General features: G+C 42.0%; 1 protein-coding gene across 19 annotated transcripts in view; it reads left to right on the top strand.

The window, feature by feature from the left end:
- The window catches only part of BRD10 (bromodomain containing 10), a 60,971-nt gene that overhangs the window by 38,243 nt on the left and 6,375 nt on the right, over positions 1–16,353 (top strand). For 12 of the 19 annotated variants that reach the window (XM_085528396.1, XM_085528397.1, XM_015848966.3 and 9 more), the window contains 2 exons: positions 6,731–6,846; positions 10,218–10,405. In XM_085528396.1, coding sequence (XP_085384522.1) covers positions 6,731–6,846; positions 10,218–10,405 — 304 coding nt within the window. The other 7 variants (XM_085528412.1, XM_085528408.1, XR_014939207.1 and 4 more) reach the window with 6 other exon arrangements.

Here is a 16,353-nt window from a genome sequence, read left to right on the forward strand (position 1 = left end):
ATTTCCAGAAGTTATGAGTTTTGCTCATCACTATTTGAAAGAAAATAGTAATTAGCAGTTCAGATTAATGTATAGAAGCAGTGCTATCAGGAATGTGAATTACAAGCCACACAAGAGCATAATTCTGCACACATCCAAGTTAGCTACTAGACATTTCTGCTTAAGTAATTGGTTTGGAATGTAGACTGTAGAAGCTTAATGAAGCTTAGAATTAGTTCCAGTACACTGAAGAGGAACAGTTTCTTTGCACATGTTAAAAGCAAGATCTTCACTGACAGAGAACTTCTAGCAGAGACTATCTTGGATTGATGTGATTGAGTATATTTATTTCATGTCTACTACTAAAATCCTGTTGGATTTCATATACACCATAGGTTAGTGCATCCAGATCTGCATTTCTACACGCCCATCATTTATGAGAGAACTGAACTGTGAGGCTGTAATAGCTGTTCAGTTGTAAAAATCTTCTGTTCTATTACTCCACTCTTTGTGGAATTTCATATGCAACTACATTTTTATATCTTTGAGTAGAAGGTTCTTAGCTATTCAGTGCCCTGAGGTTTTGCATTCTATTTATTTGTTAATCTCGTTACCACATCAAATCATATTCAGAGGCTTTGTCTTTGATCTTAAGGAATCCACTAGCCAGGGACCTCTGAAGGTCTCCCTATCTTGAAAAAGCACTGTTACTATTGATGCAGTAGGTCAGCCAAGGCCTGATGAGCTGAAATCTGAAAGCAAAATGAAATGGAGACTCAGCAGCTTTTTTGGGGGTAAGCTGTTCTAACACTGTAGGTTTCTGAGGAAAATATGTCCTCTAAAATCCAAACTAAACTCCTAAGCTTCAGTTTATGGATGTTTTCCTGCACTTATACCATTTAGTGTAACAGAAGAGTTTGCAGCGTATCTATTTGTAAAGGAATGTTTATGTTCTGTGGAAGTAGGCTGATACATGTTGCTGACATATAGAATTAAGTTACAACATTGTCAGTCATTGATTAGCTTTTTTTCCTGCAAGAACACTGGGCTATGTGTTGTGGTTTAGCCCAGTTGGAACAAAAGCACCACACAGCCCTTTGCTCCCTCCTTCCACACGAGTGGAGAAGGGGAGAGAATAAGAGTAGAGGGGAAAGTAAAATGTGTGGGTTGAAATAAGGACAGTTTTGCCATAAAGAGGGCAGAAAATAAAAGAATACACACATTAAAAAAAAAGTGAAACATGGTGCAATTGCTCACCACCAACTGACCAAAGCACAGCCAGTCCCTGAGCAGCTATGGCACTAACCTGTGCTCAGGGAGCTCCCCACAGTTTCATTCTGAGCACTGCCCTCACTACTTCTGAGGAAAGGATATGTGTGTGTGTCACAGATTTGTTACAAACTACTAAGCTACAGTAAGGAAAGTGAGTAGTTAAGATACAGGAAAATAATTAACTTTAAAAAGGTTTGTTGTGTTGGTACATAACTGCATTAAAAAGATTTGGCAGCACATGCAGAGTTTCCTAGCGATTACACTTAACATTTGCTACAATTTTCATTAAAAGCCTATTCATAACATCATGTTTCTGTCTTTTTATTTTTATTTTTGAAGTGAGGAGAATAGTGGCCAGTAGTAACAAGCTTTTCTTGAAGTAATAATAAAGGTAGTAACATTCTATGGTTTGTTCTTGACTAAGCCCTATGCTTGTGTCAGGCTATTCAATGCATGATACTGTTATCATTTCAAAGTTAGTGATTCTGCTAGTATTTATTTATCAGGCTCATAAATGCTCCTTTTCTTCTACTTAAGCCAAGATCTTCTTTAAAAATAAATTAGCTTCCCCAAAATTGACTATTTCCTGTGAACTCTGTAGTCATTGTTAGTATAACTGTTTTTATTTTATACTACATTTTAATACATGCTGTTCTTTGCTTTATCGAATGCATGTACAGCATTTCTGTTCATTATTCATATTTTGCTTTGGCAAAACCCACTAAAACTGCATAGTATATAAATTAATCCTTTTTTAAACTTCCTGTATAATCTTTTCTATATATCACAGGAAAAACAAATTTGTGCTTATAATTCTCACATACATTAGCAATTAACTCTAACCTGCAGTATGCACAAGAGCCATTTTTTTTGCTGTGCTCAGTGGCAGGTCTTACACTGCATTGTGCTGTGTGTGCAAATGTGACTGGCCAGAAGCTGAAGAAAGTAGAACAGTTTCCTAGCTTGTCTGTGGGCTCAGCATTAAGTCTTACATCATAATGTGGCATAATTTCCTACTTAAAACCTTTTGATTTTTTAATTTTAATTGGAGAATGAAGGAATAGTTGTTTGTTTTGTATTATATCAAGTAAATTATTACCCCTAAAAATAACTAAGTTACCTGATCTCCAAATAGAGAATCATTTAGCCTGATTAATCTTCCTGTACTTTGGAGAAATCAGCTGAAAGTGATAGAAGGGAATTGTTCCGAAGTCCATAGAAATGTCATTATTGCAGACTACTGGAAGGCAGTCAAGTTGATATTTATGTTGTCTTTCCTGCCATAGGTTTCTTTGTATGGTGGACTGCAGGATGCTGTTAAAGATAAGAGTTCTATCAAAAGCTAAATATATGTATCAAAGAAACAAGTTCCCAAGTGTTACTTCTTTGTCATGCTGAACCTTAATCTATTTACTGTCTTAATGTTTTCTCAGACAAGTCAAGAGAGAAAATCCTTGTTCAGGTAAAATGCACAAAATAGAGTGGCAGAAGAACTGAAAAATACCACATCTGTTGTTATAGCTGCTTGTATGTTGCAGAGTTGTAGAATATCCCAATTTGAACAGGATTACCAAAATTCAAATCATATTTCTGAGAGCATTGTCCAGACACTTTTGAAGTCTTGGTGTCATGATCTCTGCACTGGGCCATTCCTAATCACCCTCACAGTAAATAAACTTTTCTTAATAGATAACCTGACACTTCCCTGTTGCAGCTGCGTGCCATTCCCTCAGGTCATGTCTCTTACCAGAGAGAAAGAGCAGAGGTCAATGGCTGCTCCTCCACATCCCTCATGAGTGGGCTGCCATGAGGCCTCCTTCAGTTTCTTATTCACTGAATGAACCTAGGGACCTCAGCTGCTCCTTTTATGTCTTCTCCTTTAGATATTCCACTATCCTTGTTGCCCTTCACTAGTTTTTTGATCTCATATTGTGGCAGCCAAAACTGCATATAGTTCTCAAGTTGAGGCTGCAGCAGTGAAGAGTGAAGTGTTATGTTCACTTGCCTTGACCAGCTAGCACTGCAGAGCCAAATGCATCCTAGGATATAGTTGGTCCTTTTGGTTTCCAGGGCACACCAAGTCATATTCATCTTGCCATTGGCTACAATCCCCAGATCCGCTTTCCAGCCTCTCTTACCCCAGCCTTTGCATATATCCAGGATTGTCCCATCTCAAATACAGAACATACCACTTGCTCCTCTTAAGTTTCACACAGTTGGTCGTTGCCCATCTCTCTAACCTGTATTGTTAAGGGATTCAACAGCTCCTAATATAGTTTTATCTGTAGACTTACGTAGTATACATTCAACTCCTGCATCCAGGTCATTTATAAAAATGCACAAGGGAACTAGCCCTAAAATGGAGTTCCTATGGAACACCAATTGTGACTGGCCATCAGCATGATGAAGTCCTCTTTAACCCTTTGAGCCTGACCCATCAGCCCATTTCTCACACAGTTTATTATGTATTTGTATATATTCAGCAGGATATTGGAGAAACAGTATCAAAAGTTTTTCTTAAATCAAAAAGGATTACATCAGTTGTCTTCTCTTAGTCTGCTGTGTGGGTAACCTTGTCATGAAAGGACGTGAAGTTGGTTAAACAGAAGTCTTCCCCCCATGAGCCTGTGTTGCCTATGACCAATAACTGTGTTGTCTTTCAGGTTGTCTTTTTTTTCCTGCTTTTTTTTCATAAACTCCTAGCATAATCTTCTCCATGATTTATACTAGACACTGAAGTGAGACTGACAAACCTGCAGTTACCAGGATCTTCTTTCTAATTCTACTTTCTAACTGTGACTTTTGTCAGCTTTTAGTTTCCTGGGACTTCACCAAATTACCAGGACCACTGACAAGTGATGGAGATCTTGCATTGACATCAGCCAGCAATTTGAGGACCTTGGGATGAATCCCATTGCTCCCCATGGACTTGTCTGCATAGGTTTGAAGCAGCAAATCCCACACAAGTTCAGGGTTGGCTGGGAGTTTATCATTACTGCAGTCATCATCCTCTACCTCAGAGCCCATCATCAGTGCATAATGCATAGGTGGAGAATGCACTAATTGTTCCTGCTTCATCTGTGTCCTTATTTATGAGATGACCATCCTCATCATATAATAGACAGATGTTATTTCTGATCCTCCTTTTTCTGTTTACATGCTTAACAACCATTTTTGTTTTGTCTTATAGTGCCAGCCAACTTCAGCTCTCATTGATCTTTGGCTGCACTGATTTTTTCCATGCAGAGGCATACAGAAGCTCTGTAGCTCACCCATTTCACCTGACCTTACTTCCGGTGTCCTTACATTTTCCTTTTCCAACAGAGTTTGGGAAAAAAATCCCTGCTGAGACAAGCCAGGCTTTTATCCTACTTACTTTATTTCTGATACTTTGGAATTATCTCCTGTCCTCTTAGAAGATGGCTGTTAAAAAGCAACCAGCACTGATGAACCCTATTACCTTTAGAAGCATATGTCCAGAGAACCTGGTTAACTAGTTCTTTAAGCAACCAGTAGCCTGCTCTCCCCATACCCATACCCACTGCTGGCAAAATTCAGTTCTTCAGTGTAAAAAGTTGAAGAATTCTTTGGAAGAATTCTTAGGAAAGGGAATGTATCTAATACTGTTTAGACAGGTGTTTGGAACTATTATAAACACTGTGTTTTCTTCTCAGTATTGCATTTTCCCTACTTAAGTAGGGAACAGTAGTTACAAAAGTAGTTACAAAAGATGATAGAATCACAGAATGTTGCAGAATCATAAAACAGACAAAGTCCCGAGATGGAAGGGAACTTGTGAATGATAGAATCATGCATAGGTCACTCTGAAAGTAATTCCTCCTGCTTATTTCCATGGGAGCTACAACAGATACTAAGAGCACAGTAAAACTGTTTGAGAGAGAAAACTTTCAGTTACAAAACAGCCAGAACAGAGTCACCAAATTAGCAAAGCATTTTTACCAATGGTACCTGAGAGCCTTCATGCCACACTTGTAAAAATCTGCATGGCCATCTGTAACGTGGCTTGTCTTTAACATCACTGTCACCACTGCTGAAATGGACCATCCACTACCTCACTGTGCCGATGTCTACCATTTGATCTCCACAGACATTCAGCAAACACCAATGAATGTTAGTGGGTGGAATATTTTCTGCATGGAGGAATTGGATTCCACACCTCTGCTTCATATACGCCTCCATGTCAGGTGCCATTTTGTCAGACTGTCCTGCTGCTGCCATCAGTAGCACAGCAACAAAATGTAATGGAATATTGGTGGGATCATTTAACCTCTACTGCCATATCATCATCTGCCTCTGATGTGGTGGGCCAACAGAGCCAAACAGGGGACACTGCTTTTGGAACTGCCCTCATAGAATGGCTTGGGTTGGACAGATCCCACAGGAGTCATCAAGTCAACCCCTGGCTCCACACGGGACTACCTAAAATGAGACCATATTTCTTGCTGTCCAGGTATTTCTTGGACTCCAGCAACATGAGGCTGTGACCACTGCCCTGGTCAGTTTGATCCATGCCCACCATTCTTTGGTGGACAGCCTTTATATTCCCCACCTGACCCACCCCTCTCAGCTCCATGCCATTCCCTGGGGTCCAGAGAGCAGAGCTCAGTGCTGCCCCTCTGCTCCCCTTGTGAGGAGCTGCAGCTACTATGAGGCCTTCCCTCAGCCTCCTCTGCTCTGGGCTGAACAAACAAGGCCCTCAGCTGCTCCTCATGCATCTTTTCCCCTGAATATGTTTTATCTGCATTCAGACTTTCCAGACTTACCAAACATGGAGTTTGCATGGAAGATCATAAGAGCACTTAACTACAGTTTGAACAGGAAGCAGTTTTAATTACACATTAAAGTCCAAAACTTCGATATTTAACACAAGGAAACTGCCTCATAGTTTGTTATTGTGAACAGTTTTTAAAACTTTTCTATTAAAAATTAATTTATCTAAAATTCTGAGTAAAATACAAAAATATAATGCAAAAACTGTGTTCTCCCCAAGAACTGTAGTAAATTATTTTTGCAAGCAAAAATATAAATGATATCATTTATGTTAGATGAAATTATTGTAAGCCTTACTGTATGAATTTAACCATTGCAAATGTAATTATGTGGTTGGCTTCCCTGACTGGAGTGGACTACTATACATGTTAGTTACCAACGTAAGTAATTTTAAATACATAGTGTGTTTGTAGGGTTCTGTTTCAATTTTAATCGTAGCTGCAAAAAAGCAAACATTTTTTTTTTTGGTAAGTGGGTCATTATGTCTCTGTGATACAAAAAATACAGAAATACTCCTTTGTTTTACATACACTAAGGGTTGAAAAAGCTGTGGAACTTATTAATGTTTTCTTTGGGTAATTTTCTTTATATACTGTATTAACATGTACCAGGATTATTGTAGGACTGATGCACAATAACAAGAGATAGATTTAATATAATGATAAATAGATTGTATTTATGTTTGCAGGGAAGATGGTACCACCGAAAGCAAGCAGTAAAGGAATTGCATGGTACGTTGATACGACTGCTTAATGAACTGTTACCATGGGAACCAAAGCTAATGAAAGCATTTCAGAGGAACAGGTAATCAGCTGCTCTTGTTTTAAACAATAGTGCATGTAATAAAACAAAAAACAGGACAAAATTCACCTTTTTTAAAATGATCAGTATTAGTTGACCTCTCAAAGAAACTAAGTAAAGAGGAAACAGGGGGGGGCATAGTCAGTGCTTTAAAGGTTTTTTTATTCCACACCTAGTGTCTCTTAAGTAAAGTTAAGGTTAGCCCCAAATATTTTTTTCTCTAAAATGATCTAAAATCTTTAATCATGCCTAACTTGATAGTTATAACACTATGGAATAGTACTTGTATTGCTGTTTATTTGATACATAAATATACCGGGGCTTACTGTGGCACTTTGTGTCTGACTACATACTGTCGTAACCTATCTAAATGAGTTGCTGGTGAATTCTCTGGAAAGCAATTCAAAGTGATGATTAAAATGTCTTCTGCAAGATTAGAATGCATCTAGATTGAGATATACCTGAAAAATATCAGATAAGTAAGGAAAAGTATTAGCAGCAGCTAAGACTGAGGTGTAGCATCTAAATTCTGAGCCCTGGGAAGATTTGGTACTGATTTTATATGGTCATTTTTTCTTGAAGTGTGGTGCCACTGTTGTTTGTTAGCTGTATAGCTATAATAATGCCTGTTTTACCACATCACATTGAAAGAGTAGATAGTGATTAGAAATGTGTGTCAAATGATAGGGAAAGTTAGGCTGCTTCTAATATGTTAAATGTGAAGGATGCAACTTAAATGGTGTGGAACAAAATCTGAGAATGTAATAGGTATTACATTTTAAAAAACAACAAAGCAACATAGAGGCAGTATGTGTTGGTTCCTTAGTACCTCAGTTTATGGGCATCTTACATGAATGAAAAGAATTATTTGGAAATCTAGGATGTTATTGAACATTTTACTTTATATAATAGCCCAAAGTTCAAGTTCTGCTCTTTTCTATTCTTTTTTATTTTCTATTCATTTTTCTTAGCTGTTCTTTTCTGCTTGTATGTAGCTATTCAGACTCCTTTGGAAATGTGCAGGTGTAGTATTAAAAGAATTCCATTTTCCAAAGTATGGGCTTTCTAGTTTATCCCCCATGGAAATTATCCTTCATGTAAATTCTATTGTGGAATAAGTTTTGTTTATTAACTGTGGTGCTCAGGTGAGTGGCCACATAATGTGGAAGCAGAGCCATCACTTGTAAGGTGTATTCATAAAAATACTGTGTATGAGTAGGTCTGAGCAGTTTTTATAAGTAATATGGATGGCTGAAGTCTAGCATATGAATGTGCTGGTAGCTAAGGAAACATGCATTTCATGTAGAGAGTTGTTTCTGGAGTGAACTCATCTTTCTCAGATGTGTTTTAGGCTGAAACCCAAATTTCTTCCGCTAGCCTAGTCATTTCTGTGACAGAACTATTTGGACTGAGACATAGCATACTTTTGACAAGCTTGGTCTGAAAAACAATCTTTTATAAAAAACAATGAAAAACAATCAATTTATAAATTGAGAGGAAGAGAGAGAGATGGATGGGGGTAGGCTAATTCAGTGTTCTGTTTCATTATGCAGCTGCTAGGCAGCAGTGTAGCATAAATGACAAGTGGTGAAAAAAGGTATCCTGAAAGGCAGAACTGAATAAAGGTTGCTTATGCTAGTAAAAGCAGCAGCACCATTACAATGCCAGCTGCAGTTGCAGTGTGTCATCCTTTAATCACATGGCAGTCTTGGCCTTCTTGGTTGTTGAGGACTGTACGGAACTCCTTCCATCACTGCAAGAGTTCGGAGTTGTATCTCCTCCTCTTTGTAGTCCTTACTTAGTAGGAGTATTCTATGATTGAAGCCCATTTTTAGATTTTAATACAGTAGTTGTTAACTTGAATCTTTCTGTACTTTTCTAGCGTACTTCTGCATCTGAACTTAAAGTTTGAAGTCCTAGTAACAGAGATGATATTGCATCTCTCTTTTACTACATCTTACATAATCTTCAAGGTTGTCTTATTAGTGAGAGTGTGAAAGTTAAGATGTAGATCTAACTGGCCCTGACCAAACTCACCTTGGTTTCCAGCCATATTAAACACTCATGGGCCCAGAACCCCAATTTCAAGTCATTCTACAGCCTTCAACTTCTACTATAGGAATGCTAGTTTCCAGCTCAACTACAGCAGTGCCCCCTGCTTGGCCATGAGTTTTGCAGATCTGGCCTGACTTCAGCCTGACCTCAGACCTGCATCATCAGTGTGGGCCTCACGATCGCAGGACTGGGCAGCCATCATCACTGGATGACATCCTGACCAAAGACAGTGAATTGACTTCCCAGGCTAACCTCAGACCTGCTTCATCACCAGAAACTTACCTATTGATTTGAGCTCTTAATTGAGGCCAACCACCATCTCCAGGACTGCCCCATACTGTCACTTAGACAGAGTGGGTTGTGTCCAGACTTGTGAGTTTTCTGCTCTATCAGCTGTAATACTCTGTTTAGCTCTTCCCTCTCCCTCTCCCCTTAGGGAGAAGCTATGCATTGCTGCACTCAATGGAATAACTGCATTTTTAACCCATAAAAATGGGTGAAATTAAGATCTTAATATCACAGTGGCTGAGTTTAGGTGCAAACTGGAGTCTAGGTTCTCTTCCACACAGAATACTAATTGCTATCATCTCTTCATTCTTTTGCTGATTAATCCTCCTGGATATTGTGTTGGTTGCCACCAGCTGAATCATGCAGTTCACTCTATTTGTACACTAAAATATCCCTAGATCTCATCTAAACAATGGCGTAGAAGAAGGGACAATGGAAATACGCAGCAGTTTAGGAGTTTCAAGATAAGTGTGCTATAAAGTGGATGTGTTTCTGAAGAGTGTTCAAGTGAGTAAAGCAGCTATGTAATTCCATCATATGTACGTTCTTAGCAGAGTGTGAGACTGTGAAAATGACAGTGGCAGCTGTTCAGTTGACCCAGAAAATAAAAGGTTGTCTTAAAGGAGCAAGTTACGTTATGGTCCCATAGCTGAGCCAGAAGCATGATGCATTCAAGAAAACAGGATTTACCTAATTTGTCTAGTTGGAGCTGTTTTCAGGCACAAGATTAGTCTTGTTACATTTAATAATCAAGTTCCTGTCACAGTGCAAAATGAATTAAGACACAGAAAATAAATGCAGTTTAACAGTGATGGTCATATTTGACTCAGTCTTTTTGCTTGTTGTTTAAGGATTTAATGGCAATTCAATTTTGGCAAGGGAAGGAGTGTTACCGTCACTTCACATTTTCTGGGTTTTAGAGACTTGCAGAGTTACCCTGAAAATTTCTTCTTCTGTGGCAGCAAATGCAATTAAGAGAGTTTTAAAAGAGCGTAATGTTTTTTGGTAAAGTTAGTTTTGTTACTTTCAAGGTCTAGATTGAAGAAGGACTACGATGAATTTAAAAGACATCCAGACCATGATAAATTTACCAGAGAACTGTGGAGTAATGATGAAAGTGAGGTTGATGCTGGCAAAGATTGTTTTGCAATAGTAAGCAGTAAATCTTCAGTGTCTGCAGAATATGTGGAAATTCCCAGAAAAGATCACCCAGACAATGGTAAGCATTTACTGGAATCTGATAGCCTGAACTTGATCCAGGAGCTGAATGAAGTTGACTAAGGAGCTGGATTTTTCCATCTGAGCTTGCGTCATATTTTTTTTCCTTAACTATCATTGTGATAATATTGAAATATATTTTGATTTGTGTCTGACAGGTGTGAAATAAAAGGGTGCAGACATGACTGAGATGAAACTTGTGATTCGTGGGAGCTTTTCCTTTACAATTTTATTGCTTAACTATTTATGTGATCATATAATGTATCATTTCAGAATTTATCTTTATAATGGGGGTGACCTTGGCCAGCAGCCTACCTAGCCACTCTCTTACTACCTGTTCTCAATAAGATGGGATAGAAGATAAGATGGGAGATCTAATGGATAAAATAAAGACAAGAATAGACTAACCATGTGGAAGATCAATTGATTTCCAGTTAGAATAGGATGGTCAGAAACAAAAACCCTGACCATACCTATCCCTAACTCAACCTTAATTCATTCCCAAATACTCCTTCCCTGCAGTGAGTGACACTGTGATATTGGAGAATGGAAGTTACAGTCAATTCATAGTAGTTTGTCTTTCCTGCTCCTTGCTTCACCTTTTTTCAGCTCCAGCATGGGTTGTTGCCATGGGCTGCAGTTCATAGAATTGCAGAATGATCTGGGATTGAAGGGATTTACAAGCACTTCTAATTCCAACCCCACTGCCTTGGCCACGGTTGCCATCCACTAGATCAAGTTGCTTAAAGTCCCATCCAAACTGACCTTGAAAACCTCCAGAGATGGACATCCACAACTTTTCTGGTTAACCCGGTCCTGGCCTTACCACCCTCTCAGTAAAAAATTTATTCCTAACATCTAACCGAAATCTCTCCCAATAATCTGTGAGTGAGTGCCACAACACCCTGCATTTGGCCTTGTTGAACCTCATTCGGTTCACTTTTCAAATTTGTCCAGGTCCCTCTAGATAGCATCCCTTCCGTCTGTTTTATCAGCTGCTCCACTCAGCTTAGTATCATCAGCAAACTTAACTGAGGGTGCACTCAATTCCACTGTTGAGGTCATTGATACAGAAAAGCACTTGTCTCAAGACAGATCTCTTGGGTACATCCCTTGTCACCAGCCTGGGCATAGAACCGTTGACCACAACCCTCTGGCTGTGACCATCCAATTTCTTATCCACTGAATAGTCCAGCTTTCAAATCCATATCCTTCCAATTTAAAGAAGTTCTTCAAGAACTGTTCCAGTATGAATCCATAGGTTACTGTCTTTCAGAATAAGAATGCTGTAAAATCGGTCTTCTTCCCCCTGGGTCCCAATTGGTGTGAGGAGCCTACTCCAGTGTGAGCACTCCATGTGCTGCAACTTCCTTCAGGCCATGTAAACCTGCTGCAGTGTGGCATCTTCCATGGACTGCATGTGAAGATCTGATCCAGAATGGTTCTGTCCATGGATTTCAGGAAAATACCTCCCCCGTACTTGGAGCATATTCTCCCCCTTCTTCTCCAACCTTAGTTTCTCACACTTATTTTTCTCACTCCTTTTTCTCCCACTCAACTGAAATTTGTTTTCCCAGGACTTTGCTGATGACTTTATCTGTGGCCTGCATTAGGTCCATTTTGAAGTCAGCTGGTCCCAGCTGTGTTTGATACAGGGGCAGCTCTTGATCTCTATAAGGCAAGTTGTCACGGAGTTCTCTCTAGAGCTCACTCCGGGACAGTGGGCACAAACCCGGGGCAGCAGGAACAAAAGCCGCCCCTTTTCTCTAGCGGCAGTGTGGCGCGGCCCGGAGAGACGGGGAAGGGAAGGGAGATTGCGATTAGGTCTAACAAAAAATGAGGGAGAAAAAAGGTGATCTGAGAACGAATGGCAGTTTAATAACCTAATAACACTAAACAACAACAAGAGAGTTTCAACAAAGAGAATACCAAGTCCCCAATCTCACCGATGGAGCTGTGGAAGGCAGGAAGCTCTGACCACGTTGTCTCCTCGCAGGGAGCCGGTCAGCAACCCTGTCCCCTTCCTCACTTCCCTTCCGGTGCCCCACCCCACATGCCCATTAAGGCAGCCCACAGAAAAAAAAAACTTGTCCCCTTTACTCCCATTATGAAGCATGGTGTTCTGATGTGGAATACCAACACCAACCAAATTGCAAAACCATAACATTCCACCCCTTATTACACATCATCACATCATGCCTAACTTTTATCAACATATAAACAGAACAGTAGTTAACATGCATTACATATGTACATACAGATATATATATATATATATATACACACATGGAATCACAGGCTGCACTCCCCCAGCATCAAATGTCCCTGTGGCACACACTGAACATCCCCATCCTTCTGCATCACCCACCAGGTGCACCCAGGTCCCTGTGCAAAGACAGTTCCACGGAGGGGCCTCCCCTTTCCAGAGGCTGGGAGGACCCAAACCGCTTTTCCCGGCATATTCTTTACATGCACCACAGGAACCTTGTCTCCCTCCACGGTACACAGGGAGTTGGACTGTGTAGGGCCATCTCGGTTGGCTGATCCTCGGGTGTTTACCAGCCAGGTGGCTTCTGCTAGATGTTTCTCCCAGTTCTTAAATGTTCCACCACCCATCGCTTTCAGCGTGGTTTTCAGCAAACCATTGTGGCGCTCGATCTTACCAGCGGCTGGTGCGTGATAGGGGATGTGATAGATCCACTCTATGGCGACGCCCATCTTGCCATTTCACCCCAAGAAACTGGATTTCTTGGGCAGGGCCCTTCACTTTGTCTCGCTTAATAGCGAAACCAGCAGACAGGAGGATTTGGATTATTCGTTCTCCTTTTTTAAAAAACCTCCATCGCTGTATCACCCCACACAACGATATCATCTATATACTGCAGGTGCTCTGGAGCACCGCCCTGTTCCAACGTGGCTTGGATCAGCCCATGGCAGATGGTCGGGCTGTGTTTCCACCCCTGGGGCAAACGATTCCAAGTGTACTGAACACCCCTCCAAGTATGCAAGGAGCCCCCTGGCCAGTCACTATACAATGTTTCTGCCAGTCTCTACCAGTGAGGCTTATCTCAGCCTCCAACACAGACAGTTCCTGCGAACCCCCAGTCACCCCATGTATATGTATCCGTTCTGTCCCTTCGAAACCTGAGGGTATCAGAGTGCACTGTGCACCGGTATCCACCAGTGCTTTATATTTTTGTGGTTCTGATGTGCCAGGCCACCGAATCCACACAGTCCAATACACTCTATTATCCCTCTCCCCCCCCTGGCTGAGGGCAGGGCCCCTCTATTGGTTGTCTGAAGCGGTAGAGGCAACCTCAGTAGTGGCTGACCTCTTTTGTAATTTTCTTACCCGTGCTCGCAGTACAAAATTGGGTTCGTCATGCCACTTCTTCATATCCTCTCCATGGTCACGCAGGTAGTTCCACATGGCACCACGTGACATAGGCTCACTGTGGTCCTTCACTCGGACAGGTGTGCGTTTGCGTCTGACAGCTGAGACTGCCACAGGTTCACTGTGGTTCCTTGCCGCAGACCAGCTCTTCTGCATGTTGTCCTGTCTTCTCTCCATTTGGTCCATTCTATCCACCATTTTACAGATGGCTGCGATGGTGGTACGGTGTGGCAGTAGTGAGTATTCGATATTTTGCAGTGAAAGGATGAGCTCAAAAATTTCAGGTCTCCTATCCAGCTCATCATACCTGTTAGAGTTCGTTAATAGTATACTGGAATACTTCACTGGTGCTGACCGTATGAGTTTCTTGCAGCGGAGTACCGCTCACCTTTTCTGAGTCATGGTAATCCTCTGGGTCCCCAGGGACAAACGTGGGATCGAACAGCATTTCTGCCACAGCCATTTCTCTCAGGTACTGGATACCTTCCTCAGCTGTACTCCATTTTTCCAGTACAGGCTCCAAATCACTTTTGAGAAGACAGGTTGCCTTTACAGCTGATAGAATCCTCTCCCAGAGATTGGCGACTCCATAGAGACATCTGCTGATCCCTCTATCAATAGATGAGTCTCGAGCAATGTTTCCTAATTGATGAGCCTCATCGCAGCTTAGAGACATGCAGGAGGCCCCATTGTCCCAACACCGGAGCAGCCAAGTGACAAGGCGTTCACCTGGGAGTCGGGCAAACTCCTTTCTCGCACTTTGGATTTCAGTAATTTTCAGAGGTTTACGAGTAGAGGAAGCAGTGACTTTTCCCTCATCATCACTATCTTCTCCGCGTCTGTTAGTCTTCTGGGTTGCCTTTCTCAGTGGTTTTGGGGAGGGTCCCTCACCAGGATCTTCCTCTACTTCCTCCATCCGTTCCAGACGTGAGGGCACACGTTCCCATCTCTGGCCTTCATCGTCACTATCTTCTCCATGTCTGTTAGTCTTCTGAGTTGCCTTCCTTGGTGGTTTTGGGGAGGGTCCCTCGCCCGGATCTTCCTCTACTTCCTCCATCCGTTCCAGACGTGAGGACACATGTTCCCATCTCTGGCCTTCCACTGGGGCGACTGACACTGATGCTGGTGCTTCCTGTGGTCGGCTGGGATTGACTTGTTGCCTTCCCCTTAGGGTTTGGATCTCATTCTCGAGACTCTCTATCTTTTTCATAAGCCATTCGTTCTGAGATCCTCCTGATCTCCCACACTCTGGGGTTCTATTAATTTCCCAAGGTCCCTCTGGTGTTCAGGGGTGAGATTACCTGATACTGGGGGTTCCGATGCTTCTGGCCCTTTTTCTGAGACTCTCTGCACTATTCTTTGCAAGTCTCTCTGCAATTTATAGTAAACTACTACAATTAGAGAGACTAACAACACAGTATTCCATTTGACACCCCAGTCATACTTAAGGAATTCAGAGCATTCGTGAGCCAGTTTGAGCACGGTGCCTGTGATGTTCGTTAGTCTGGAAGGGAGCCAGGCAGATATCTCTATCCCTGCCAGCCATCGGCTTAATAAATCTACCCCTACCCCCAACATCAGGATGTCCTTAAGCCAGGACCACAGGAACCTAGGGACTATCAGTCCTACATACAGGGCTGCTGAAAAAAACCACCTAATTACTGCCCAAAACATTGCCCAGAGCTCTGCCCGCATTCTCCACCAAAAATGTCACGGAGTTCTCTCTAGAGCTCACTCCGGGACAGTGGGCACAAACCCGGGGCAGCAGGAACAAAAGCCCCCCCCCCTTTTCTCTAGCGGCAGTGCGGCGCGGCCCGGCCCGACCCGGCCACGTGCGTTTAGGGAGACGGGGAAGGGAAGGGAGATTGCGATTCGGTCTAACAAAAAATGAGGGAGAAAAAAGGTGATCTGAGAACGAATGGCAGTTTAATAACCTAATAACACTAAACAACAACAAGAGAGTTTCAACAAAGAGAATACCAAGTCCCCAATCTCACCGATGGAGCTGTGGAAGGCAGGAAGCTCTGACCACGTTGTCTCCTCGCAGGGAGCCGGTCAGCAACCCTGTCCCCTTCCTCACTTCCCTTCCGGTGCCCCACCCCACATGCCCATTAAGGCAGCCCACAGAAAAAAAAAACTTGTCACAGAATCACAGAATCACAGAATTACCTGGGTTGGAAGGGACCTCAAGGATCATGTAGTTCCAACCCCCCTGCCTGGCAGGGCCACCAAACATACACATTTACTAGATCAGGTTGCCCAGGGCCCTGTCCAACCTGGTCTTGAACACCTCCAAGGACGGGGCATCCACAACCTCACTGGGCAGCCTGTTCCAGGACCTAACCACCCTTCTAGTAAAGAACTTTCCCCTAACATCCAACCTAAATCTTCCCTCCTTCAACTTAAAACCATTTCCCCTAGTCCTGCTATTATCAGCCCTTTCGAAGAGTTTACTCCCCTCCTGGGGATAAGTTCCCTTCAGGTATTGAAAGGCTGCAATGAGGTCACCCCGCAACCTTCTCTTCTCCAGGCTGAACAAACCCAACTCCCTCAGC

This window comes from Coturnix japonica, chromosome Z (assembly GCF_054131305.1).
Source record: "Coturnix japonica strain WE chromosome Z, WE-NBRP24, whole genome shotgun sequence".
Classification (NCBI taxonomy): Eukaryota; Metazoa; Chordata; class Aves; order Galliformes; family Phasianidae; genus Coturnix; species Coturnix japonica.